Source organism: Podarcis erhardii (assembly GCF_964252035.2).
Source record: "Podarcis erhardii genome assembly, chromosome: 8".
Lineage (NCBI taxonomy): Eukaryota > Metazoa > Chordata > Lepidosauria > Squamata > Lacertidae > Podarcis > Podarcis erhardii.
Genome location: NC_138499.1, coordinates 59,252,829 through 59,280,799, shown reverse-complemented (window position 1 = coordinate 59,280,799; position 27,971 = coordinate 59,252,829). Strand labels below are relative to the sequence as shown.

Below are 27,971 nucleotides of genomic sequence, written 5' to 3'. Positions count from 1 at the left end.
ACCTTTCATCTTAATGCAGAACTCCCCCATTAGATTTTCCAACTCTCCTTCAATAGTACACATGTTCTGTGTGGGAAAAGAGGAGACTAGTATCAGTTCAGCTATCCAAAATATAGAAGTGCCTTAAAATACACAATATAACTGGGTTGTTGTTGTTTTTTTTAAAAAATTAACTATATGTAGAAAGTTCCAACGCAGTCCTGGCTCTTGCTGAAGCCTGGAGAAGGCAGAAAGGAACAGGGAATTAAAGAATGAGAATATGCTCCCAGAAATGGCTATTTTTTTCCTCATTGTCCATGGAGTCAGGAGCTTAGCAAGTCTTCCCCAATGTCTAGACTCTAGCGAGCCAGGCTGACATCTTTACAAGTCATGAAATGCTGGAGCAAGCAATCCTTTGACTTTTGGCAGGGCTTAGAAGACCTTTCAGGACTTCTAGAAAGCCATGGCCAACTGTAGCTCTTCCAGGGCATGTACACACAGTGAATGCACACTTGTGAAATTTTCACATGTGACAATTTATAGAGAAGCTTTACACCAATTTCCATATGGAAATGCTTTCCAAGTAAGAATTTTGTAACAATATTTTTTGTAACAGCCCACAGCCCTCCAACTCTGGGTCTCAGACAAGCACTTAGAAGTTTCTCCCAGTCCTTCTGCACCTGGGAATGAAGTCTAGCTCTGCCTTCAGTACTCCAGCTCCCCCCCCCACTGCAATTCTCTCCGGCCTGCAAGCCTCATCTTCTGCCCCCCAAGTCCAGAACTCCCACACAAGTGTTTCTAAAGCTCATTCTCTTCCACGCAGAAATGGGCAATGGAAGAATTGAAGTGAAGCCCTTGGTAGACAATTTCACAGACAATTTCCCAGTCTGTTAAACCTCTCTTCCCTCAGATACCTTTCAAAAATTCTGGAATTGAAATTATGACACCAGTCAGGATTTCCTTGGTGAAAGAATACTTCCTTGCCAATTACTTCTATGGTAAAGGAAGAAATCAGTTCCAATATCTGTTGGGCAGTTAACACTGAACAAGTGTTGGTCCTCTTCTAACTCCTGAGTTAGCAAGATGAGGTCCACAGTATGAACCTCCACTCTGGGCGGTAGGATCCACAAGGCTGCACACGTATGAAGCTAATATCAGTGGCAGCCGATTCCATGCTTTGATCAATCCATAATCTGTCTTCTCAGCACTATAACAATGCAATCAATGCTCCCACCACAAATTAGTGGTAAATTTAACCCGGGGAAGATTACATGCAATGGGCCATCATGTACCTCTGTGTATTCTTTGTAGCTTTTGTTGATTTCTGTCAAACTCTCCCGAGCTGCCCTACTGGCAGGGGACAACCCAAATGCTTGTTTCATTTTGCTGGCACCATCGCGGAGCCGTCTTTGGATACAATAAGCTTCAAACAGTTCGTCAACCTGAGTGGAAAAACCAAAGACCACTGAGTTTTGTTTTAAGGGAAAGAAAAAGGAAAGTTAACTGAAAGGAAGTTAAATGAAGCAATCCAGAATATTTTTCTATACACAGATTGGTGTGTAGACAACTTCATTGCTGATGCCACCCCTGCCTTCAAATTCAAAATAATTCCACTGCGGAAAAGGCACCTTCCTATTTACAATGTCCCGATGACAACAATGAATTCATCAGCAGCCTCTCATATCTCTGTCACTGCCTCATGCTTTTCTATAATTTGTTCAAACCTTCCCTTCTCTCATTAAGCTTTCTTTAAAAACTTACAAAAGATCCCTGCTTATCAGCTTTAGTTGCTTGGATTAATTCTCAGAATAAGAAAAATGCATCAGCAATATGCCACTGTATTGCACTGAAGTAGCTCCTCCACAGAAAGTTCAAGCTTCTACATTAGTTGGCCCCTTCATGGATCACTGCCTTGTCATGGCGAAGGGGCTTGAATAATTCCAAGAAGCTGAGCTATGCCGTGCAGGGCCACCCAAGACGGACAGGTCATAGCCGAGAGTTTGGACTAAATGTGATCTACCTGGAGAAGGAACTGGCAAACCACTCCAGTATTTTGCCAAGAAAACTCCATGGACATAAAAAAAGGAGAAGCTTTGAGAAGGAAGTGAGTTTCCAAGGCATGCTCTGGTTCATGGGGTCACGGAAAGTCGAACATGACTAAGATGACTAAACAACAACACGTTAGTTGGAGAAAGCTCATCCATCATTGTCAAGTAACACTGACAATCCTTGCAGTATAATATGCTTCACACATTGTCCATGCCTAAACTGGCCAGCTGGAGAAAAACCAGAAATTAAAGCCCAGGCCTCTTCATTCCTAATGGATAAAATGTATTGCAGAATAATTCTATGTGTGTATGGGGTGTTAAGGGAGGTGTGTTAGGGTAGTACTTCTGGTGGGGAACACATTGTGCTCCTTCTGGGGTAGTCTCTCCACCTTTGGTCCCCACCCTGCATGCAGCTCTCACCTGTGGCTCCTAGAAGCTGTCAGCATGCAACAGTGGCCACACCCCGAGAAATGTCTTTGACTGGCTGGCTAAATTAGGTGAGGATAACCAATGGGTCACAAACCTTTGGCGAGTTAGGGATCCTGTGTGTGAATACAGGCTTTGAGAGATTGAGCCGGCAAGACCAGTAGTGGGTCCAGCAGTCAAGAAGGTGGTTCTGCATGTGCTGTACAGGGAAGTGCGGGGCAGATGGGGCTCATCAACCTGGGAGGGGAGCCCATGTAGGAGAAGGAAAACTCTGATCCTAAATCTCTGCTGCTTTGAGGGATATCTTCAGGAGAATAAAAGGCAAAGGAGTAAACCCTACAGAAATCCAGAGTGGAGTCCCTAAGATAGTGCCTTGTTCCGGCAGCTCCTGCAGCCAAGCTGGTGTCACATGTATTGCTCTGCTTTTCTTTGGACTACATCAGTGAGGCCAAGAGCGGGGTCTTGTCGTCTGGCAGCCCAGAACCTCCATACACACTGCCCAGGCTTGTGTCCTAGGGAGGTCACTTCGGTGCTGCTAATGCAGCTGTTTGACTTCACCCCCAGAAGTGCACTCCATTGTCTCTTGAGACAGACAGATGTCAACAGCAACAACTAGTTAGCCAAACCTGCTTCATTAAAAAAGAAGATATAGATGCCTACAACACACATTACAACTAGTATTATGTTATGCGCCAATCCTCAAAGCTCAGTCCTAGTGGAGGCAGTTTAGAAAGGCTGTAAATGGTATAGCACTTGTGTCTCCATCCTAGAAAATGTTTGCTTTGCTGTTTACTTCTGTTAACAAGGGTGTTAACAAGGGTGTGGTATGACATTTGCACTCTCTTTCTCTTTCTGAGTGCAGTTATCACAGACCCATCTGCTGTGCTACAGAGCTACACATTAGTTACCACATTTCCTGTTTTCCTTGCTTTGTTTCCTGTTCAGAGTATAATTTCGAGTCACAGCTCTCACTGGAAGACCAGCATGCACTGGTCCTCAGTCAGCCAGCTTAAGTTTTGCTACTTTCCATTAAAAGGTTTCCATGAGTTAGTTGCTTACATTCTGGCCTCATAAAACCTTGCTTCACATGAAGTCCCTTTTATTTGTCACCATGGGCTACAGAACAGAAAGCTAATATGCTGAACAATTTAGTGTGGAATTAGCTCTGTAGCAACTCACTCTTCGCTAAAAACACCGAAATCACTTGGCTCTGAGTGGGAGGGACTTGAACAAAAAGTACTCTGCTGCATGACATTTTGCTGGCAGGGAACATATTATTCTAAGAACTATTTTCTTGATGAATATTTGATCCGTGAGTATGGGAATAATGGCTGTGTTCTGGATGCCCTAGCACAGAAGATTTTAGCTGAAAGCAGGCAAACAATCCATACTTGCTGCTATGCTCCTTGCTTTAAGCATGGGTTGCCCTTGGGGACACAACTGCAGTGTAACGCTGGAATGGCACTGCTAGCACAGGGCCAAAGTAACCAGACCTAAGTATCTTTAAGTTGTGTGAATCATTGCAAAAATGCAAATAGCCACTGCAGGGGGCCTAATCAGGCTTTGCAAATCAGGGGAGGGAGAAGAGAATTTAATTTATCCAATTATTTGGTCCAAAGGATAGCCTGGCATTTACTGACACAGCCATCAAATATAAAGGTAAAAGGTAAAAAATGTAAAGGACCCCTGGACTTAAGTCCAGTCAAAGGTGACTATGGGGTTGCGGCGCTCATCTTGCTTTCAGGCCAAGGGAGCCGGCGTTTGTCCACAGACAGCTTTCCGGGTCATGTGGCCAGCATGACTAAACCACTTCTGGCACAACAGAACACTGTGACGGAAACCAGAGTGCACGGAAATGCCATTTACCTTCCCGCCGCAGCGGTACCTATTTATCTACTTGCACTGGCGTGCTTTCGAACTGCTAGGTTGGCAGGAGCTAAGACAGAGCAATGGAGGCTCACCCCATTTGCAGGCATTCAAACCACTGACCTTCTGATCAGCAGGCCCAAGAGGCTCCACAGCCCCACCTGCGTCAACTATAGGACCTCTGTGGTCCATGCAAGGTGTCTCTTCACATAGAGGTGCAGTGCACACTCAGCCTCAATAATCAAAGCAATGCACAGGCACTCTCTCTAGGAACGATCTCATTTAAATGGCAAGAATTTACGAGTATTATATGAATTAGTCACCTAGTCAAAATGGGAATGGATTAGCTAAATAGCATGCACATATGGATATATTTTGTTTAATATTTGCAGGTTCACTTGATGACAGAGAAAAATGTCCCATCTCCCGCTGAAGTCCCCTTGGCAGGTTTTCTGCCTAGCAACTGGGCAGAAAACTGGACTGCCTGTATCAGCCTTTGGAGCATGCACAGAACAGTGGTGCCTGTGTTGTGTTTGCTGGGCCTACCTTCTCTTGCAACGTGCCTCAGGGCAGGGCTATGCTGAATTGTTGGATGGTGGCAACAACAACTGGGGGCACATTGTGAACTCCCTTGAATCCCCACACCCCACTTGCAGCTGACATAAGCAATGCCACCTAACCCAAACCTTCTTGAAGAGGTGCTTTGTGAGGAGATCTCTGTGGAATAAAGGAGAATGCTAGACTGGCTTTTGATAAATAGGTTAAGAACAAAGTTAAAAGCAAGATGAAAGAACAGCTGATTACCTTGCTGATGTGGAACTCCAGCTTTCTCATATATCTTTCAATTGCTTTCATTTGCTGCAAAATAAATTAAAAATAATTAGAATGGGAAGAATGACAGGCAATTGAGATGAACTGAACTGATTTGGCCTTTTTGCAGAACTGTCATATTCTCCTGTCAAACCAGTTTGGCATTCGGAAGGAACACTGCCTTTCCTTAAAGGTGAATACTTTTAATTTCATAGCAACCTTTTTGTAATTAATAATAGAATCATGTACTTGAAAGTAGATTATTTTCTAAAAGAAAATGTAAAAATCAGTGAGGGTTTGGACAAAGAGGGGCTTTTTCAGCCTTTTACCAGTTTCCTCAAAATATAGTAGTAGAACTATTACGAAGTCTGGGTCAAAAACTTGCTGAGAGCAATACTGAGTTCATACTGCAATCCTCAAACCACTTTCTCTGAAATAATTATTCTGGATTAAAAGTTGCAGTTGCCCATCCTTCTACTGTCTCCTTGCATAACTGTAGCACAATCAGAAAGGTTCCCTTGCACAACTAATCTTATGGTCTGCTGCCACATAGACTGGGTTTAACATTTATTTTTGCAGATAAGTTGCAGATAGACATACCTTGTCTAGATCATACAGCACCCCCTGTAATGAATGAAATGAAAGGATTAATAGTTCAGTAGACATTCTCTCAAGTGCGATGCTGAATTGTTGTCTTGGGCCTTAAGCTAATTTAAGAAGGCAAGTTTTCCCTCCCCATGATGAAGCGACTTTTGTAGCTGGCCCTGAAATGTGTAGATAGAGCATGAAGACTTCTAAAAGTATGCAACAACTTTTGGATTTTTTTTCATCACCATATGCCTAGCAATGCTGGGTTTTCTGCAGCGCTGTTTGTGAGAGAACCACATGTGGCTTTGCACAAAACAGCAACTAGTAAAGAAAGAGTGAAACTGACCGAATGGATCTGCCTTGAGTGATGATGTGGATGGCAACATGGAACAGTACCAAACAGTGTGGGTCAGGCACTACTTTGTGTCGGGGCCTTATTCAGATGTAGCACAGCTCCTAAAGTGTAATGCATTCCAGCGGCGAGATCATCTATCTGTGACAATTGCCACCACATCATAAAATTACAATATAAGAGGGAAGGTTCTACCCAGACAGTACATTTTTAACATTTGGACACTTTAACACAAATGCCTCCTAGTCTGAAATCTTCGGTTGTGGAGACCTCATGGGGGGACTGTACCACTTACATTATGGCTACCTGAACCTCCTTACTGTTTTGAGTCCTACGACAAAGACATACCAGCCGTGAGTTTCTTTTCATGTCCTTTAGCTGAGCAGTCAACTTATCCAGCTCTGTTTGATGCACTTCCAGATACTCACTGCAAAGATAACAAAAAGCGACACATCAGCCCTGTTACGTTTCAGTAATGAAGTGCCGATTGCTGATTTCTGTGGAAAGAAAAGCTGTTTTGCTAAGTTTTACTCTTGCCACGAACTGCTCAATGAAGTAAAGTTTGCTTAATTAACAGTGCAATCCTGTCCACTCAGAAGCATGTCCTACTGAATTCAGTCAGACTTGCTCACAGGTAAATGTGTATAGGATTGCAGTCTTAGAGAGCAGTCTACCCCCTCTTCAATCCACTACACTGGTTGAACAGTTTTTGGATGCAGCTGAGGTTTCCCTCTGTACCAGATTTTCTGGGCTTCACTGGTGGGGATGCGGGCAGTGCCTTCACCACCATGGAAGTCCCTGTTGCATCTGCCAAAAATGTGGGCAAGTGAAAGCTAAAGTTGGCAGTATGCTCCCACCATGGTAGGCAGGGAAAGAGTGGAGCTGGTCTGGGTAAGGGTCTGCACAATCTTAAATCAGAAGATGATGGGATGCTTTCATTCTTCTTACCTTAAAAAACATTTTATAGCCAGGGGGCAGCTGGCCAGATATGCATATGGCTTCTGATGCTCATTTTATTATTATTTTAACATTAAATTTATATGCTCCTTTTCTATAACAAAAGTATGCTCAAGTATTATGCTTTTTACTCAGCATTGGCAAACTGTTTTGTGTTTGTTTCTCTCTCTTAATAATAAAGAAAATGTAAAAGCAGTTGTAAAGCACATGGTGAGCGTGTGCACAAAGAGAACTGTGAACTGTGAGCTTCACAACTAAAGTAATACACACAGCTATCTAAAGTCACTCGCCCCAAGTAAGCCCATTAAGTCCAGCGTCTAAAATCACCCTGCTGTACCACTGTGGCTGAACATCTAAAGATTCTGCAGATCTGCCCTGAGCTGCTAAGAGGAGAAGCAGGAACTCATAGCTTTTGGGGAGCTGATAAACCTATCTTTGACATCAGAAGTTAAAGTCTTATTCACTCCAGGGGGGCAACAAGTTGTTCTTCCACAGAGCAGTAAAGACAGTTTTAGTGCTGCTCCAGACTTATAAAAGCTCTTACTCCAGTCCATTCTTTAAGGCCCTGTAAACCTCCTCCATCCTTTCTGGCTGAGGCTCTTTAGCAGCGCTGTTACTCTTGTGTCCAAGATTGTGCATCTTCTTCACTTTTGCCTGGGGTTTCTTGAGCACAGAGGAATTTTCAATAAAGGAGTTACACCTGCAAAACGAACATTAAAGGGGAGCAAGGGGTGGAAGAAAAGGTATAAATCGTGATTATCTGGTTATCTCAAAGGAGCATCGCCTAAGGAGCTTTCCCTAACTTAATCTTTGCCGACTCAAAGAAATCTGCTTACTGTGCTGCCTGCCAGAGGAGGAAAAGTTTATGGGTTAATAGGTCTGAGCAAACATGACATTCTATCAGCACCTGATATTCCACTTGCAGAAATGTGCAGTGCCGCTGAATTTGATTTAATTCTTTTGATTTATTTAGACCTGCAGTGGGTCCCCTTGCAAAGGCTGAGTGTGAGTAACAATAGATTTAAAATGTAACATGCAATGAAACTAAATAGAAGAAGAGAAGGGCAGGTTACTGCACTGTGGATCTTTCAGGCCGTTAACCACTTTGATTCATATTTAGGCAGGATGTAATTAATATTAAACAAAGGCACAATCCAAACGAGCTAAGCAGCTTGCTCTCTGTCATTTTAATGGAGCTCTTGCAGGAGACTGCCCTGGTGGCTTAGGGCCTTAACTCAAGTCAACCTGCAATGAGCTTTTTGCCTTTATGCTTTGTATGCATATGGAAAAAGTTAATATCAAGTAAAGACTATAAATAAAAAAGCAACCTGCAACAAGCTTAACCCTGGCTTTAAATGGGGGGAGGGGAGTAATGCAACACTGCTGAAAAAGTTGATGTGTAATAGCCATCTATCCCTAAGCATCATTAATACCAGAACATTACTATATGTGACGTAAACTGCAGGTGATATTCAGCTATAGAGACAAAAGGGGCACAGAAACACAGGATGGAGACAGGGACAACTTCAAGTTTGAGTGGGCCCTCAGCTAAGCACCCTCTGATGGGTTTCTGCCTCCATCAGTGAGGCCTGGTGGCCAGCATAGCTTTGGCAGCACCAATGTTTTATTTATGTCCTCCATTTTCAGTTCCCACAATTTCCTCCATATAGTGCTGCCATTGGCAGTGTGGACATTGTGGTGTTGTGGTAGCTAGACCCAGATGCTCAGCACTGCCCAACAATGCCAGGTTGCTGACTTTGATCCTAGGAAGAGGAGAAAAAACGGGCTGCTGTCTACTCTTGACTTCTTGCTCCAACCCTGGCCTACACTGCTACCTGTTTAAAAAATAATAATGTTGATTTCCATATTCTGGATTTGTGGTGGTGAGTGCACACTGTCTTGAGAAATATTGCTGCAAACAGCATGTCTGAACCTACTGTAGCAGCAAAGAGAATCCATGAAGCAGTTAAGATTAAACTGGATCTAAAGGAAATCAGACTGTTTGACACATCTGTAAGGGAATGAAAGGGCTAGACTCTGACTGCATTCCCTGTGGAATGGTTTCCTTTGTTTTCTTATGACTGCGTGTAACCGCTCCCCATCACCCACCCTCAATTGTGAAGCTGATGAAAAACCTTGCTGAAGTCTTAAAAGACATGATAGGTCAAGGAGATAACCTTTGGTAAAGCCAGAGCTGTTTTCTGTTTGCTTAATTTAAATCTCACCACAGATATATTGTCAGGTCTATAACTGAGGCATCCTTTGCAATAGATAACAAAGGGATAACAAAAACAGACCCCAGCAAAGCTTCCCACCCCCTATTTACAAGCTGAAAGCCTGGCTTTGGAGCTGCTACTTGCCTTGATCTTCTTTCCTGGAGGCCGCTGAAGCCAGCAAAGGATTGACTTCTAATAATCCCATTAGGGCCTCCTGGGGAGAACGAGTGTGATCCTACTGACATGATTTCTGGGAATCTGGAAGATATTCCTGCAAGGTAAAAGTAAGGAGGTCAGGTGCAATGGCAAGTTACAGGCAGGTTTAAGATACAGCTTCCCAAACTACAGCTTCAGGACAATAGAAGTTAAATTAACTACACGACTTATGAGATCATTAAAGATATTCAAGTCTCTAAGTACTAAAGCTGCATTTTCTTTCAGCAACCAGAGCTCCCATTTTAGGACCAGAGGTATCGCTGTAAGTAGGAGACTGAGAAATGTATCCCTTTATTTCCATGGATTTCCCCCCTCTTTGACTCCTTTGCTCTCAGACACCCACGGAAAGTCTGCTGTGTCTCAGAGATCTTTGTGTTCCAAACAAAGCTGTGTGCATGCAAAGAGAACATTGCTTCTTGCTCCTGAAAAATGAATTGGGCAAATGAACATGGATTACAGTACAGCGGTACCTCGGGTTAAGAACTTAATTTGTTCTGGAGGTCCATTCTTAACCTGACACTATTCTTAACCTGAAGCACCACTTTAGCTAAGGGGGCCTCCTGCTGCCACCGCACGATTTCTGTTCTCATCCTGAAGCAAAGTTCTTAACCTGAGGTACTATTTCTGGGTTAGCGGAATCTGTAACCTGAAGCATCTGTAACCTGAGGTACCACTGTACTAGGGTAGCACATGTGTACTATTGACTTGGTGTATGACTGGTCATGGGAATGCAAAGTCCAATGTGCTTTATTGTTATAGCTTGTACAAAAGTCTACATCCATTTATTAATTATATTTCTTCCCCACCCCTGTCAAAAGTACAGTGGTACCTCGGGTTACATACGCTTCAGGTTACAGACTCCGCTAACCCAGAAATAGTGCTTCAGGTTAAGAACTTTGCTTCAGGATGAGAACAGAAATCGTGTGGCAGTGGCGCAGCGGAAGCAGGAGGCCCCATTAGCTAAAGTGGTGCTTCAGGTTAGGAACAGTTTCAGGTTAAGAACGGACCTCCAGAACGAATTAAGTTCTTAACCCGAGGTACCACTGTAAATGTGATCGAATCAAATATGAGGAATATTTGGGGCAACTGTCTGCATGAGTAGAAAAATGATTATCTGTATCAGAAATGAAACCTGGGAGATTACTGCCAGAGCCCTACAAACATTTTCATTCAGAGGAGAAAGAAGCACAGCAAACGAAGAGAAGTGTGGGTGCATTTAGAGGCTGGGAAGGTAGAATATTATCAGTGTGGTAATTCAGGAACCATAAGTAAAAGTATGCAAACTGATTAACAAAAACTCTTTTTTTCAGTAATTAGGAAAGCAGACAATTTTTGCTCTTTAGTCAGAAGCTCTGAATTATGGAATTTATACAAAATTGTGTCTTACATCCAAACACTACGTATGGTTATTCAGAAGTCTCGTGTATTTCACCAAGTACTTATTGGTGCTGCTAAAAAACAACATCTTGAGCTTAAATGCTTAAAGAACTAAAAAGTACATGAAGAAAATTCTGTATCTGATTATTTTAAACATCAAGGTACCAGGAGGAAATTTATAAACCTTGGAATAAAATCATAACTCTTACTATGCCTTAGTACCTCAGAGCTTCCCTTATTATAATAATTCAACAAAACTGAATTATTGTGCCCTTGAGAAAAGTTTCCATTGAAACACAACAGAGAACTTACTGTTTTATTAAAGTTCCCTATTTTTATTTTTTATTTTGAGGCTTTCCTCCTTTTCTTTCTCTCTCTCTCTCTATGGTATGGGACTGTCCTCCTTCTGTCATTTATCTATATCAACATAGTAGCAGAGTGTTGAACTTCAGCTCCCATCTAAGTAAAACAAATGCTTAAAATCAGGACCAAATACATTTTTCTGGGCTCTGCACAAAGTGAAACCACCTGAGAGCAAAGGAACCTGAATTTCTCTCAGATCTAGCAAGCTAGAAATGAAATGACAGCTGTGTTATCTTAATGTGCATTGACATCATTTTGCAAAATGAGATATTCTACTTTTGTAATTGTTGTTGTTGTTGTTTTAAAAAAATTACACTTCACGCAGTTATTAGCCACAAACTCCAAATGGGTTCAAAAGGCGAAGCAATGGGAAGGTGGGAATTACACACTGATAACTGTTTACTTTGCCTAGGTTATGTTAGAGGAGTTACGAACCTTGAGTCTAAACTTAAGAGATTGCTATTAAGGAAAGAGCTCAGAAACAGTGGCAGGCATATGGGGTTCAGTGGCAAAAACATTATACAGCACATCAAACAGCAGAAGGATAGCAAAGACTAGTGTTAATTATGAGGAGTTCATTTACATATGATGAGCTGCTTCTTAGTCAAAAGCCTCATCCTGTCAAAACAAAATAACACACTGCCAAGTTAATATATTCCATCAGGTCCTTGTTAATGCACACAGGAGTAAACCCCCCCCCCCCAAAAAAATACCTCTGTTATTGTGGAATGCATATGTGTGCCAATCTCAAGCAAGATAAATCATGCTTCCAGCAAATTTAAAGAGATTTTTCACTAATCACAATTAGGAGAAGAAGGGAACTTAAAATTCTGGTGACCAGACTGGTTAAACCATTAGGGTTACCCAAGAACAAACCTTGGCTACAGCTCATGCCCCCCCCCGCCAAAGCGGGGAAATCCATGGACCCTGGTTTGGATGGAATGCTAAGCCAAACCTTGGCTTGGCTCTAGGTAGCACAGCAGCAAGAGGGCTATGGAGGAGTGAAGTGGTTGCAATTTCTGCTGTGAGCACCTGCATACATTGCTCACACATTCACACTTAGCACACACACACACCCCACACACATCACCCCTCCCCTCTCCATCAGTAAGTGCCAACAGCCCTTTACAAAACATTTAATCCAGGAGACAAAGAAAAATATAACACCACAAGTATTTTCAAGACTGCACTGCGCATTTCACACACTGACACTTATGCACTGGGTTTTCTACTCAGACTAATTTTGAATGTGTGTTAGAAGACACTGCATGCTAATAGAGAACTTGTTGAAGCTAGGGTAATACACCTGTACTCTAGCACAAAGGTTGCATACTATTAAAAGCATCTGTAGCTCATGAAAAATACATTTGCTCCCTGACTTCCTTATGCAAAAGCAACTGAAGCCAGTTACAAATTCCCATTGACCTTAGTGGATGCAAAGTATCACCAGTACTATAAATGCCATTTCCTTTGGAACACTGCAACTCCTTATAAAGCTGAAATCACTAATGATGATATGAAAGAGAACACATTCCAGAAGGCTGCAAAAGATGCTAAATGGTTTAAGGATGAATGATAGTTTTTAACAATGGGAAGAAATGCTGAATAATATTTTTTTTCATTCTGCATAATCCTCAAGATGAATTCACTATGAAGGGAAAGTAATTCTTCCCCCAACACACAGCTGAATTATGTAATTTGCTACCACAAGATGTAGTAATGACTAACAGCCTGGGTGGCTTTGCAAAGCGGATTAGAAGAATTAATGGAAGATCAAGGTATCAAAGGTAAGTAGCCATGATGGTGCTATATCACCTTTAGCATGAGAGGCAGGGCACGTCTAAATGCAAGGTGTTGAGAATCAGAATTGGGGACGGTTCTGTTGCACTGTGGGTTAAACCACAGAGCCTAGGTCTTGCTGATAAGAAGGTCGGCAGTTCGAATCTCCGCAACGGGGTGAGCTCCTGTTGCTCAGTCCCTGCTCCTGCCAGCCTAGCAGTTCGAAAGCACGTCAAAGTGCAAGTAGATAAATAGGTACCGCTCCGGCGGGAAGGTAAACGGCGTTTCCGTGCGCTGCTCTGGTTCGCCAGAAGCGGCTTAGTCATGCTGGCCACATGACCCGGAAGCTGTACGCCGGCTCCCTTGGCCAGTAAAGTGAGATGAGCGCCGCAACCCCAGAGTCGGTCACTACTGGACCTAATGGTCAGGGGTCCCTTTACCTTTACCTGTTGCACTTATGTCTCTTGGCAGGCTTCCACAGACATCTGGTCAGCCATGGTGAGACAAGGATGCTGCAATAGATGGGCCTTTGAGCACTCGTTATGTTCTGATGAATGACTTTCTATAAAATAAATCCCAAAATTGCTGCCCTCCTGATATATTTAAGTATCATTTATGATGCATGTGAAACCCACAAAATAATAATAAAAAAATGTAGAGGGACAGCTTTCATTTGGATTAATTACATCAGGATGGAAATAGGCAGGCTTTTGACTTACACAGAACTTTTCGTTAGGCAAAATGAAAGGGTTGTGGGTGACACAGCGTGACATGGAGAGCAAGGTCAGTCACGTATTTATTTATTTTTTGTCAGTAACTTTTTCAGTTCAAATTGATGAGCAAGAAGTTGCATATTACTGTAACGGCTTGAGAACACATCTCTCAGTTCAGTACATTGTACTTTATATTAAGAGTGATGCAACATTTGAACTGGGAAACATGACACTGTAAAAGAGGTAGCAACTGAGTGCATTCATTCAAAGAGTCCTGCCCCTAACTCCCAGGGTTTCTGCAAAGATTAAAAGAGAAATTGGCATTTGGTTGCTCTTTGACGTGATGTAAGGACAGAATGGACATTCAACCTTTACTTATATAAAGCAAATGTATTTTTAGTATCAGGTAGGTTTCAAAAATCCCTGTGTGTGTGGAGAAGGGCTTCCAGGTGGTTTTTAGGATATCTAAACTCACCATAAATAAAGGTACCAGGAACTAAGAGCACAAACAAGAATAAGAGAAAAACACCAATGTGTACACTGCAAAGCTCATTCATAACAGAGGTCATGCTAGCAATGGGATAAAACCAACTATCCAATGAAGTAGTTCCATTTGTGCAGTGGGATTTTCTCTCCCACTGCATTATCTCTGCATTCAGCCCCTAACCTCCCCAAATCTGTTCTAGAGGGTTGAGGAAAGCCCCAGAACCCATTTAGGGGACATGTGGATGCAAGTCACCCATAATTCTTGGATTCCCGTAAAAATTAGAATTAATCCAGATTTGACTAAACTGTGCCAAACATGGGAATCTCTGGGCTCAGTTTATGCTAACAAGGAAGACTAGCCTGGCAGAGCTCGCTGTGTGTGGGTGGTGAGGAGGACAAAAGAAGATGATGGCCAGCCATTAACCCATTGACGAAAGCTATCAACAGGACAGAAGATGCTGCTGGACACAGAGGGGGGAGACCCAGCCAGTTGGGAGGGAGTAGTTTCCAGGGATACAGTGGGTGATGAGGTAAGCAAACAGGGAAAAGTGTCCTTTTTGCAAGCTGGAGAGGTGGGAGGCCAGAGCACAAGGCGGTCAGTCTGTTCATGCTATTGCTAGGGCTAGACAAGTTCTTTGGGGTCTCTTGGAATCCATGGCTGCAGCAGTGGCAGGAACTGAACTTCCTTGGGTTGTGAAAGCTCTGCACTCTCTCCATCTAGACAAGGGTTGTATGTATGTGTAAATAAACCACGTATCATAAACACCCCAGACTCCGCTGTGCCTCATTGTCCCCAAAGGGAACACAGACCCTGGTAAGTGCAACTGCAACCCCTGGAATCCTACACTGCTCATGAAGTTTGGAGTGGAGTGTTAACGCTATCTATTCAACCGCAATCCAAAACCAGAACAATTCATGTTCCAAATACCTGGACAAACCAAAACATTTTGAGTCTTTGTTAAAAGGTGTCCACTGTGATGGGAAGACTGAATGCTACTTGGGAAGGAGTTCCATAGATGGAACACAGTGAAACTGAGTCGTCAATTGGACTTAGTTAGATCAGCATTTTAGGAATTAGGAATGAATTAGTTTAGATTTTGGCCTATTCAGGTTACCCTTCAATGCAGTCATGGAAAAATTTGGGCCTGCAAAATGTTGCTAACTACAACTCCCATCAGCTTCAGCAGGCACGGCCAATGATCAGGGATGATGGAAGTTGTAGTTCAGCACACCTGCTCCAATGAAAGATGCATGGTAAGTCTTTGCCTCTGGGACTTCAATTTGACCATTTTCTGCTGAATAAAGTTTGTTTCAAATCCATAATATGCCTCTGCCTACTGAGGAAAATATTTTAATGCTTCATTTATATATATTTATCTTAAAGTGCTTGTACATAAATTCTTGTTCTACAAAATATTTAACTTGAGGCTGATTGAACCACCCATAATGTGTCTTCTATATAGCAAAGTGTTGAATGAAGAAACCATTTTGTTTTGACAACAGAAAATGCTACAAAATTGTAACTAATGAATGATTGCAAATAGCAACTTGCCTAGTTGCCTATAATGAGTAAGGCAGCATCTTAGAAAGGATAATTTAAAATGCCTTGTGATGTGAGCATGGGTCTTTTCTGCTAACCATAAGCTCTGCAGTTTGATAACTCTATGTATCTATACCTAGTACAACTGCTTACACAGAAAAACCAAAGCAGACTGTTGAATGATGCTGAACATGTTTAGATAGGAACTAAGAAACATCATGGGGGAAGGAATGTGCAGAGTGATTGTTCATGGGGAAAACCACACATACTGAGAAAACACTATTCTATGCATGCCTTTCTTTCTTTTGGTTTCTATGGCTGTATTTGAACTTGTGCTTTACTGTGACTGTGTTCAGCTGGTGAAGCTCTCTAAACTAGTTAAATATATTAATTCTGAGTTCTTTTTCCATTTCCATACTTCTGCTTTTAGCTAGCAGAGAGCCTGAGGACAGGATTTGTTTTGTGAATGGATTTATATCCCCCTGCCCAAATGCTTTAATGCGATAAATTGAAGGGGCTCCGCTGGTTCCATCGCTTATGCAGATGTTTATGTTCTGTTGATTACAGACTAATTAGCAGAATTACAAATGTAAAACTCAGGGAAACAAAATCCTTCCGAGAGATTTGAAGAACTGAAAATGGTACACCCATTTACATTTACATACAATATAAATATCTTGAGCTGGTCAAATTCAGGTGTCTGTTACAGATGAGGTATGTGCTCCTGGAGATAATTCTAATAGTAATAATAGTAATAGTAATAGTAATAATAATAATAATAATAATAATAATAATAGTAATAATAATAGTAATAATAATAGTAATAAGTAAATAAAATTTTAAAAATTGTCCAGCAGCACCTTAGAGACCAACTAAGTTTGTTCTGGGTATAAGCTTTCATGTGAATGCATCAGACCAACACGGCTACCTACCTGAATCTAGTAATAGTAATAGTAATACTATGCCCATCTGGATGGGTTGCCCCAGCCACTCTGGACAGCTTCCAAACACATATAACTTTCTCATCTACATGAACAGATGGGCCAAAATTCCACAATGAATAAGGACAGATTTGAAGGCCAACTGTCAACTTGAAGTAAATGCAGAAATTTAAATAATGAGACCAGACTCATTATTACCCAGTTCTGAAGCCATTTGCGACATCTAGGAGCCATGAAGTGTGTACATAGTGGCCTACTCTAGTGAAACAATGTGGAAAGAATGCCTGTCCAGGAGCTTCAAATGCACCCTGGTATAGCCTCAGGTCTCTGGTTTGAAGAGATCAGATCAAACTGATAATGTCCTTAAGGAGACAGATGTTGGACTATGCTCTGAAGTGAGCACAGAAGACCTGAAGATTACCCAAGGAACAAAATCACGACACAAAGAATAACAACTGAGTGACAGACGTTCTGCTCTTCTTCAGCAACAGCACATTTGTTGTCCAAAACTGTAGATGACATGTTCCTTCAGGAAAGATTTATCATATCATACTTGAAGAGGAACAAAAGATACCTTACCATTAGCCAGAAACCGTACCATCGCTTTCAAGGATCCTCAAAGCAAACCTACTTCCTTGAAGGAAAGGCCACAGAGCTGAGACACAGTGGCTTATGCAAGTTACCAGCATCTGTGTCCTTTTCAGTAAATCTTTAATAAGAAGTAGAACAGGTTTGAGAGAAGATCTTTCATTCTTTTGAACTTTTCCACTGCTGCCATTTGTGTGTCAGGAATGCTGTCACTGCGCTTGTACAGGGGCCCTAAGCTTATAGAATGATAAATCTAAGTTTGCAACCTTCAAGGCGCCTTAACAGCTGCTGGAAAAATTAGAAACAATTTTGCAAAATCAAATGTGATATGCTACTATGGGAGTCATCCACAGCTTTAGGGCTATTCCAGTCATGTATACCTTGCATTGAATTGTGCCTGTTCCTTTCAGGATTCCCCTGATGTTTTTTTCCTGCCCACAGCAACAAATACCATCCATGCAACAGATTTTGACTGCCAGGAGACATTTGCACATAGTGCAAAGCTGCAGTCCTACACATCCTCATCGGAGAATAAGCCTCATTGAATATAATGAAAGTTACTTCTGAGCAAACATGCATTGCAAGTTGTTTTACCTCTACTTTTTTACTTGGCCGAATTGAATAATCCATTTTGGGTGATTTTACAGCAGATGCTCCAGTCATGTGTTTCTGGCCAGTGTTAATTGGGAAGGCCCATGTCAATGGCAAAAATCAATAGTCCATGCAGGAGGACTCAGGTTCAGTTCTTGGGATCTCCCATGTAGAACTGGAAGCTTCTGTCTGAAATTCTGGAGAGCCACTGCCAGTCAGTGTAGAGAACAAACAGGGGTCACCAACCTTTTTGAGCTGTGGGTACATATGGGGACATGTGGAAGAGTTGTGGGAACCACATTAAAACACACCAACAAACCAGTCACACATATACATGCACGTTCATTCTTTGCCATGGCCTTTGGTGTATTTGGGGTACTGCAAGACTCCATCTTGTCTCCCATGCTTTTTAATGTTTACATGAAGCTGATGGATGAGGCCATCTGGAGATCTGGGCTGAACGTCATCACTATGCCAGTATTACTCAGATTTATTTCTCGTTTCCATCCTTCAGCCTCAAAACATGGTAGACATCCTGGACTTCCACCTGAAGCTTGTACTGGAGTGCATGGGAATGAACAAGAATTAATCTGGACAAAATGGAAGTACAATTGGTGAGATATCCAGTGGTTTTGGTGTAAATGTATAACAAATAAATAATGAAGCAAGAGCTTACACTGGGGTGCATTAATTATCCTTCTCTGCAAGTGTTTTGTCCATGGGTACTCATGTACTTCTGGTCATCATAACATACTTTCTCTGTAACTGTATCCACGATGAGGGCAAATGTCTGTGAGCCTGAGCCCAAAGGAGATTATGTGGAGACCACATTGAACCAGAGCTTGGTCTTGCTGTTTTAACTTCTGCATACATAAACTAGAAATGCAAGTCAACCTAAATCTTGTTGCAATAAATAAGAGCTCTAGACACTTCATGGCTCCTAGATGTCGCAAATGGCTTCAGAACTGGGTAGTAATGAGTCTGGTCTCATTATTTAAATTTCTGCATTTACTTCAAGTTGACAGTTGGCCTTCAAAACTGTCCTTATTCATTGCATTATATGTGCTCGTGTGTGATGTACAGCCGTGGTTTAAAAAAATAAGATTGCATTAATGGTGCCACCCAGTGGGCTATATGCCAACTTAACTACAGTGGCATGTGGAGCTGTGTCTGAGGCAAGTGGCATTGTGATGACTGAAATGGGTTTAAGATAGTGTGTGTGAGATGTCTTCAGTCCTGCTATGACCATGTGTGTTATCATCCTTTATCATCCACTCAACAGCTTCCATAATACTTAAGCAAATTGAGCAGTGATGACTGTTGTTCCCAATTTGATATATGATTCAGCCAAAGCATTTTCTGAAACTTTACCACAGAAGCAAAGTACTGGATCTGGACATAGAAAACAGTGGGTGTAGTAGAGGCAATTCACACAATCAATTTTTCCATATGAGAACAATTCCAACAAAATACGTTCATTTTGTGGAAGTACAATATTTGAAGTTACATATATGGCCAGTAGCTACTCCCATGACAGCTGCTTCTGGAACTGATAGTCCCAGAATCACAGTTGTTTCTGTCAAGATATTCCCAGTGTTTACCCATTACATTTGTTCATGCAAGCACATACAAGGGGACAATTGGGAATAACATGAGTATTTTGTATAGTCCAGCAGCTCTTACTGCTCAAAACTGTTGGGATATGGCAGCAGGTAAATAGATGTGATGTCGGTGTTCAGATGCAGTAATTATTAAGAACCCCTTGCAAAAGCTGGATGACAGGAACACACAGACTACAAAAAGGTGGCCAGTTTTCTCGCTGCTTGTTCTGCATCAGTATTATAATGCCACAACTGCTGGCGTTGCCAGTATAGAAGTGTCTGGGACTCTGAAGATTATTTCCTGATCACAGCTCTCACTCAACAGGTACAGAAAAAAAGTGAAATATGGAAACAATAGAGGAACGTTCGCTGTGAAGACAGGGAAAACAGGTGTAACCATGAAGGGAGCAAAATCTTTAGGCCATTTTTCCCCAAGAGGAGAATTGCACTTTGGGTGTAAATGCTAATGCATGCGAATGTTAACAGATTTAGCAGCCAGTGCATGTGTAAAATACAGCTGATTTGCATACAGATTGAGGAGGAAAAACCAGGGTGTGACTGGATCAGCAGCTGACAAGAGAAACCAAGATAAGGCATTCTTTGAAAAAGTGACTATCTCCTAGTTTTTACTGTCCTAGAAACTAAACAGATCAAACAATAAAATCTTGGGCCATACCCGAGACGGATAAAAGGATGAATGGGGGATATATTATCCCTTTCTTATGCTTTTGCCACATTTGCATAATTTGCTTGTTAATCAAGCATTAAAAAATTGAATTATGTGTGTGCTGGCTGCTTATTGTGTCACTGACATTTAGCCTGATTTAATGATATTGCTTCAGGTTGAAGATGATGAAGTTAGACTTCTTTGCCTGTGTCAGGAAAATGAAACCAACATTTTAAGCTCTGGCTTGTGCTGGCAAAGGAAGAATCCATATTCCCAGGTTTACCAGTATACAACACACTCTCGAGCCCAAGACTTGTTAAAAATATGGGCAGGGTGTTTCTTTATCTCTTTTACTGTTCCTCATTTTGCAGGTCACAGTTCCTCTTTACAGAGTCTGGATCAGGGAGAAGCATAAAAAGAAACAATTAAAGATATTGCTGCTATTACTGAATACTGTGGTAACGGCCTATGAAAGAAGCAAGACAGGAACCCTAAGACACCTAAGTTCCATTAAAAGCTAATGGGAATTAAGACACATAAGCTGAATCACTATAGCCTTTTATAATGTAACTAGCTAGATTTTGGGTTTTAATTTTCTCTGTAGTATTTGGGCAAGTGCCACTGAAGATAAGATTGGGTCCTTGATTCAGTAATTATGCTCAAGCCTGTTAATTTAAAAGCAACACATTCCATTTGAATTGCAGATTTACAAAAGCCTTCAAGTTTAAGAGGCTGGCACCATATCCTGCACATCACAGGATTAGTAATCACTTAAATTGTTTCAATATAGAGACATAAGGATAAACGAAGCTTGGATTAACCAGATCTGACAGCATTCGTTATCACTGAAAGACAAAAGTAATTATCATTTATCTCCTTTCCTTGCTTACATTAAATCTGTATGAATTAGTAATAACCACTTTCCCCCCTTTCTCTCTCTGACCACATTCAAGCTTCGTTCTAAGCCATAAATCATATAGCTCACTATGCATAAGCAAATTATGTCCATTTTGCTCCTCTCCTCTCCCTGCCCCGCCCCCAAAAGTGCACAGAGGAAACAAACTACAACCCTTGCTTAGTGTTATATCTAAACCAGAAATCATGGTTTGTATGGCTCCAACAAGACATTATCCATCAGCAAGAACAAGCACTAAGGAAAGGATAATGGTTTGTTTCATTTGTGCACTCACAGGGTGGAATGAAGAGAAGCAAAGTGGGCCCAGGTTGTTCATGCTTACAAGGTTGTGTGACTATGGCTACATATATACACCTAAAATGTATTTTTTGGATTATCAAAGGTAGGACAGATCTTGAAAGATTCAGCAAAAAAGAAAAATTATATGGAAAACATTGTTGGATTATCTTGGGAGGGTTTGGGGGCGATTATATCACTGTTGTGGCCCCCATAGCATGGTGGTCTGAAGGCACATTGGTGTTTGGATGAGAAAACATGAGGGAATCCTATGGATGTTTTCCTAAGTTCTGTAGAAGAAAGGTGGAGTATATAAATTTAATGGCAAATGAAGTGATAATAGTTTATTGCTCAGAGATCTTTTGAGTGGTTTAAACCTCGACCTATTTAGATTCGTGAAAAAAATATGACAGCATGACATCCTGGTCAAACAAAACAGCAAAAATACATCCTGCTCATTCCTGCACCACTTAAGGCTACAAACAAGGCTACAAACAAGGTGGCATATTTCACCCAAAATATATTTCTGTTCCCTGAATATAGAAGGACTTCTGAACAAGTTGTTTAGATGAAAAAGCTTGATGCAAATCACAGGCTTGGTTGAGTGTGCTATATAATCTTCCAGGTACTTATTTTGCTATCTGGGACTAGTGTATCACACCAAGAGACAATTTTCTAGACAGACAGAGAGTGGGGGGAGAGGCAACACTTAACTTTGCTGAAATTAAAATATCCTGTATTTGCTTCATTGCATCTCCCCCTGTGGGCGCACGATCTGCCTAAATCCAAGGTTATCGTGCTCTAACATATTGTAATCAGTTTGGGTCAGGTTTCCCAATTTCTAATCTAGCCTACCTGATAAATTGGGAGCATATAGCTCTCCAGAGGTAGCAATGCCCAGGGGGTGGGACTCTTCAGACATCCATCTCACCATAATAATGGATTTGTGCTATGAGAGTTTCTATCACTGTGATTCCACTGATCTGTAAACCAGGATGCCAGAACAGAGTGTCTGGATCTTGAGTTGATCCCAGTTTACCATCTTTCATTGTCTGAGCCATCTGCTGGCCAATGAATAGAAATAGCTAGGTGCCTACCTAATCAAACCTTATTAAGTTAGGGATGAAAAATCGAGCAATTATTACAGCCCATCTATAGCATAAATTTAAAGGGACAATACTTAATACAATACAAAAATTTAAAGGGACAATACAGGGGCAGACTTTGATAATCTTTCATAACATGGTGCCTTGTGTAAGGCCAAAATTTGGTGCCCCCAAATGGATTTTCTCAAATTTGCACTCCCTCATCTTGTTGCCCTGTGCAGGAGAACAGCCCACACCACCCAAAATCTGGTGCTGATCACAAGGACTGTGTAGTTATTACTATATGGTTATTGAGTTGTAAGATGCTGATGATGCATAGTCTCATTATGCTTAGTAACCACGAGTGAAAATGCATATGCATAATTTTAAGTCTTTAAATATTTTGATAAGCTATTGAATGATCTCTTCAGCAAAACAGAAGAGGGTAGAAGAAAATCATTCTGTGAGTTTTGCACAAGAGAAGCTTTGCATTTCTCCCTGAACTGATCTCACCTCTTCAGGCAGTCAGGATAACATTATTCCTTTTTGATAATGGTGAAATTAAACTTTAAACTTTGGCTTCGTTCACACATAATAGCAAGTCGGTGTTCAGTCATTCATGCATGAGCCTCAGCTTGGATACACTCTTCCTTTCCTCCCTTCATGCACTGTGAAAACCTTCCTCACTTCCTTGCTTGTGCAAAACACAGTTACCATTAACTAAACTGTAGTTTGCACAAATCATACTTGGCTGCAAACCAGAATTGGACCTGGTGCGGTGAGACAGCTAAGTGACTCAATTATGAACCAGGAAGTCTCTGGCTCCCTTATCACCTCTGCCCTGACATCTCTGGTGTTGGACTTAAGCAACTCATTTTCTTATGGCCTAGCAACTTCCTCCTCCATCTGCAAAATGGGATAATAATACTAATGCAACTTATAGATGTTTCATAAGGATTGCAACAGTGTGATGTATGTGAAGCTTTTTTAACATTTGGAAGATTTTTATAAATGTTAAGAGTATGCATCATACTAAGGCGAAACTATGCTTTCCTATTCTGATTTGTGCAAAACACAGTTTGGCTGTTAAGTGCAGACTTTGGTTTGCATAAACAAGGGAAGTTGAGCAAATATGACAGAGAAACCTAGAGTTGGTTGACCTTTTTTTTATATGTATATATATAAAAAGGCTGGGCACCCAGAAACCCCTACAGTTCACTAAGAGAACCATGCAGTGAACATACCTTGAGGCTGACATTATAACTGCTTCAGCAGAGCTACTGCACTTCCCATCTACTTTGAGGAATGCCTTGCTTTGCCTGTGCATACTTGGAGGGCACTGCTGCATTCAGGTCCTTCATTGTCTATTTTCAGCTGGTATTTTTCGCTGGTTCAATGCCCACAAACACAAGGGGTCTATCTTGCAAACAGAACAGCTTAGCATGGCAAATGAAAAATAACCGCAACACACAAGCAGTTCACAAGTGAATGGTATTCTTTGCTTTGGCAGTTTGCAAAGTGTTCTCTCTCTGTCTGCCTCTCTCTGGTTCCATGAAATTTAATTTAGTTTTAAAGTAAAGTTAGAAGTACAGGCAACAAAAGAGAATACACAGCAAGATCACTGAAGAAATAACTCACTGATTACAATCCTTAGTATACAATGGATATGCTTGTGGGATGACTATAGCAAAAACAGCCTGAGGAAGAGCCTCCTTTTGGAAAGATTAGATAGGTGGTTGTATAACGTGTGTGTGTGTGATAAGAATAATTGTCAGGAAACATATAGACATCTGGAGTTGATTAGAAATTAATCAAGAGTTTTGAGTTTCCACATAGAAAATAAACAGAAACCATGATGCCAAAATATCTGTTTTTAAATTAGGATTCCTTGCTTGCTGAGAAAGTCTGTACATAATCATAGCCTTCCAGATTTTCTCTAATCCACAATTTTGGAAGAAATGGCAGGCAAGTCCAGTGCCCATCTTCTTTTTCAATTATTACAACTTCTCAGCTGCAAGTAGTCACTTGTGACAGTCATCCATTCTCCTTAACTCCTGTGGAAATGACACCGCTTCTTATTTAGAGTTCAGTGCAACAAGAAGCAATGAAGAAAAGGCTGCTGGTATAGGTACATGATCACAGTGTTAGCAGTTCCATTCAGCTTGATATAATATGAAGATCTGTCAACATGTATGAATGATCATGTCCAAGGCTGTACTTCTGATCTGTCACTCTGAGTGTTTTGTCCCCTGGGGCAGCAGACAGTGGAGCAATTGCAAAACAGGAACCACAGTTTATGTAAATATAATAGCCAGGTTCAGGTTTACTTCAGGGCTTATTTTATTAATTATTATTATTATTATTGCCCACAGTCTCTTCAATGGGAGATCTTAAAGAGATCTTACTAGTATTACTGTTCCCAAGAATTATTGAGCAAGGAGAAAAATGCCCAGATTGGGACATCTGAATGCCAGTATAACATTACAAGCTATTATTGCAATTTATGGTGTACTACTGTAGGTACTTAGAGGGACGCGGGTGGCGCTGTGGGTAAAACCTCAGCGCCTAGGACTTGCCAATCGTATGGTCGGCGGTTCGAATCCCCACGGGGGGGTGAGGTCCCATCGTTCTGTCCCAGCTCCTGCCCACCTAGCAGTTTGAAAGCACCCTTAAGTGCAAGTAGATAAATAGGTACCGCTTTATAGCGGGAAGGTAAACAGCGTTTCCATGTGCTGCTCTGGTGCTGGTTCACCAGAGCAGCTTTGTCACGCTGGCCACGTGACCCGGAAGTGTCTTCGGACAGCGCTGGCCCCCGGCCTCTTAAGCGAGATGGGCACACAACCCCAGAGTCGGTCATGACTGGCCCGTACGGGCAGGGATACCTTTACCTTTACTGTAGGTACTTAATGCCAGTGGTAGTAGAGAAACCACCATTTCCCAGTGTTCAAAGTTATTAAGAGGAACAAACATGGCTTTTTCTCACAGCAAGGTTGCTTTTCTGCCACTCAGAACCAAGTTCAGATTCCTTCATAGCCTGGTTATATTGGAAGAGGTTTTTGGAAGAAGATACTCAGAAAGCATGACCCTAGTTTTGCCATTAACTTTGTACGGATGCTGGTGGGTGGTGCGCCAAACCTTCTCCAAAGTTACCACTCCCCTTATTGCCCTCCCCTACTGGGGGAATGTAGAGCAGGTGGCTCAAGGAAGAAGGAGGAGGAGGAGGAGGAGGAGGAGGAGGAGGAGGTTCCTTCCTCTACCTGGCATGCACCCAATTTCCTCTTGATCATGTTCATCAAGCTGTTTCAATTCAAGAGAAGGAAGAGGCAGGGGCATAAGAGGAGGAGGAGGAGGAGGAGGAGGAGGAGGAGGAGGAAGATGCTTTTGTGTTCCTGTTCCTGTCTCGCCTTCCTGGTGATTCTACCAAGCCAATGCTCAGAATTGGTAGGAGCAAGAGAGGGCTGGCAAGTTACTTTGTGCCAACCAAAGGGGTTGGATTTGGCCCGTCGACCAACAGTTGCGAACCTCGAGCTGCATATAAAACAATGTGTCTTAGCCAGGTCTGGCAGTCAGCACAGAACAGTTATCCTAAGTGGAAAGGAACTTTCTCTCTTCCCATGCCACCTTCACTGAACACATCCCTGCCTTTGTTAATTCAGAAAGGAAGGTCTGGTTCTGAATCCCAATTAGCTGTGGGCAAATACAAGTAATAATGTTTCTAATTGGGACTGTTCTTTGCTGAGGTCTCCTGGTGTGTGGCAGGCAGCAGTGAAATGATGTGAAAGCAATGCGTTTGAATATGTAGCTGGGGGGGGTGGGATAAAGACTGGAATTTTGAAGGACGCATGACAGTGGAGGCTATAACCACCACTAACACTACAAGTATTTTCCCAAAGGCAGGAAAACACAAAAGTCATAGGAATCAAATATTGCACAATCAATTCCTTTAAAAAGTACAGACTATTGCAACTCTGTTTCAATGTAATGAATTTGCTTCAACTTTGCTCAGATGCTATCCCCACACCGAATTGGGGGGGGGGAGTGCAAAAAGCTTTTATCCACATTGTAATCAATAATATCCTAAAGGTTTGTTTGGACAACACACATAAGGAAAGCCTGAAATGTTCCTGGAAGCATGATTTAAAAGTGCCACTCAGTGACATACATTTCTCTCCAGAAAAGCATCCTTGCTTTCAAAGAAAGCATAGTATATGGAAGGGACTTCTTCAAAGACAAGTCAGGGCACAATCCACGGAGATGTTCTGCTACTCAAACTGTGCTGAAATGAATGGGAGCTTGAGCAGGATCTTTTGGCAAACTGAGCTCAACATGTGCAAAAGATTGCTTTAAGCTCCTTCAAACCCCATGAGAGTGCTCCTGAAAATGACAGGGTTGTCAAGGGGCACTGAAGTGCTATGATAAGTGCCAGCTCTATGGACTTGTAAAAAAAAAAAACAAGCAAGCCAGGGTCTGTCAATAACATTTACAGGACTATAACATTCCAAAGTCAGGAAAAAACCTTTCCACTCAGGAACCAAGGTGCATCTGGCAACATTACAGTGGCGTGAAACAACAACAGCTGGTTTTTATCAGTGTAGCTACAAACCTTACTGAAGCCACAAACTAAACTGAAAATACAATCTTGATTACTATACAACATAAAGATTTCAAATATTTGTTTTCCTTCTTATGATACCTGTGCTTCCAGGCTTTTGGAGGTAGGTTAGCACTCAGCATGAAAAGGCAACTTTGCTAAACTCAGCAGAATCATTTCACATTACTAGCTTCAACGTTACACACCAGTTATATATTTCCATGTTTTATTCCCTTACTCAGAGTACTAATCAGGCTCAAGATTCTGCTGCATTTAAAAGAGAAGCATCGGACTAAGGATTTTGAGACACAATTAATTCAATAATATTTCACTCTATAGCACAGAGCCTAGCCCTATACCAACACAACTGCACTGAAATGCCATGCCTTGTGGATTTAATGGGGACAATACTATTTAACAGTTTAGCAACAATTTCCTTAAGCAACTGACATCCAAATGTTGCAAAAAAATCAGGGTTAAAAACAAACCATCCTGTAATAACTTTATGACCGGGGACAGATGACACAAAAAAGCACAGGACAATATAAAACACTACAATATTTGGAAAGAACATGCAACAATATTAGTCCTCATGAGTCGGAAAATTGAAAGGGGGGGGGAAGCACCCACCTAAATGCACAGACTCACACGTATGGTAGGGAAGCTGAATACACTGGTTTGCAATCCCAAAGCTCCTCTTCCACAGTCAATCCTCATAACAGCAGCAATAGGATCTGAGCAGCAGACTGTACTGCTCTCTACTATGCAGCCAGTAGTGGCTTAGTTAGTGTTTCTGATTTAAAGGGGGGGGGGGGGAGAGAAAGACTGAGAGGGGAGGTGGAGCAGGGAGAGAGAGCGAGAGCGCATCAGTTACCAGCTTGCTCTCAGTCATTAGCTGCGCTGACTCACTCTTCTGCCAGCAGAAGCATCTACAATTCTGTTACCCTGGTAAAGTTACAGTAGAGAAGAGAGGGAATGTGTGTGAGAGGGAGGGAGGGA

General features: G+C 41.8%; 1 protein-coding gene across 4 annotated transcripts in view; it reads right to left on the bottom strand.

Annotated features, from left to right (window-relative positions):
* RIPOR2 (RHO family interacting cell polarization regulator 2) overlaps positions 1 to 27,971 on the bottom strand; it is a 98,380-nt gene that overhangs the window by 24,356 nt on the left and 46,053 nt on the right. For 3 of the 4 annotated variants that reach the window (XM_081873358.1, XM_081873355.1, XM_081873356.1), the window contains exons 2-8: positions 9,387 to 9,513; positions 7,571 to 7,726; positions 6,418 to 6,496; positions 5,730 to 5,753; positions 5,124 to 5,177; positions 1,272 to 1,421; positions 3 to 66 (exon numbers count right to left, since the gene is read on the bottom strand). In XM_081873358.1, coding sequence (XP_081729484.1) covers positions 3 to 66; positions 1,272 to 1,421; positions 5,124 to 5,177; positions 5,730 to 5,753; positions 6,418 to 6,496; positions 7,571 to 7,726; positions 9,387 to 9,513 — 654 coding nt within the window. Of the gene's footprint in view, positions 1 to 2; positions 67 to 1,271; positions 1,422 to 5,123; positions 5,178 to 5,729; positions 5,754 to 6,417; positions 6,497 to 7,570; positions 7,727 to 9,386; positions 9,514 to 27,602; positions 27,905 to 27,971 lie in introns of those variants that run through there. The other variant, XM_081873357.1, reaches the window with a different exon arrangement.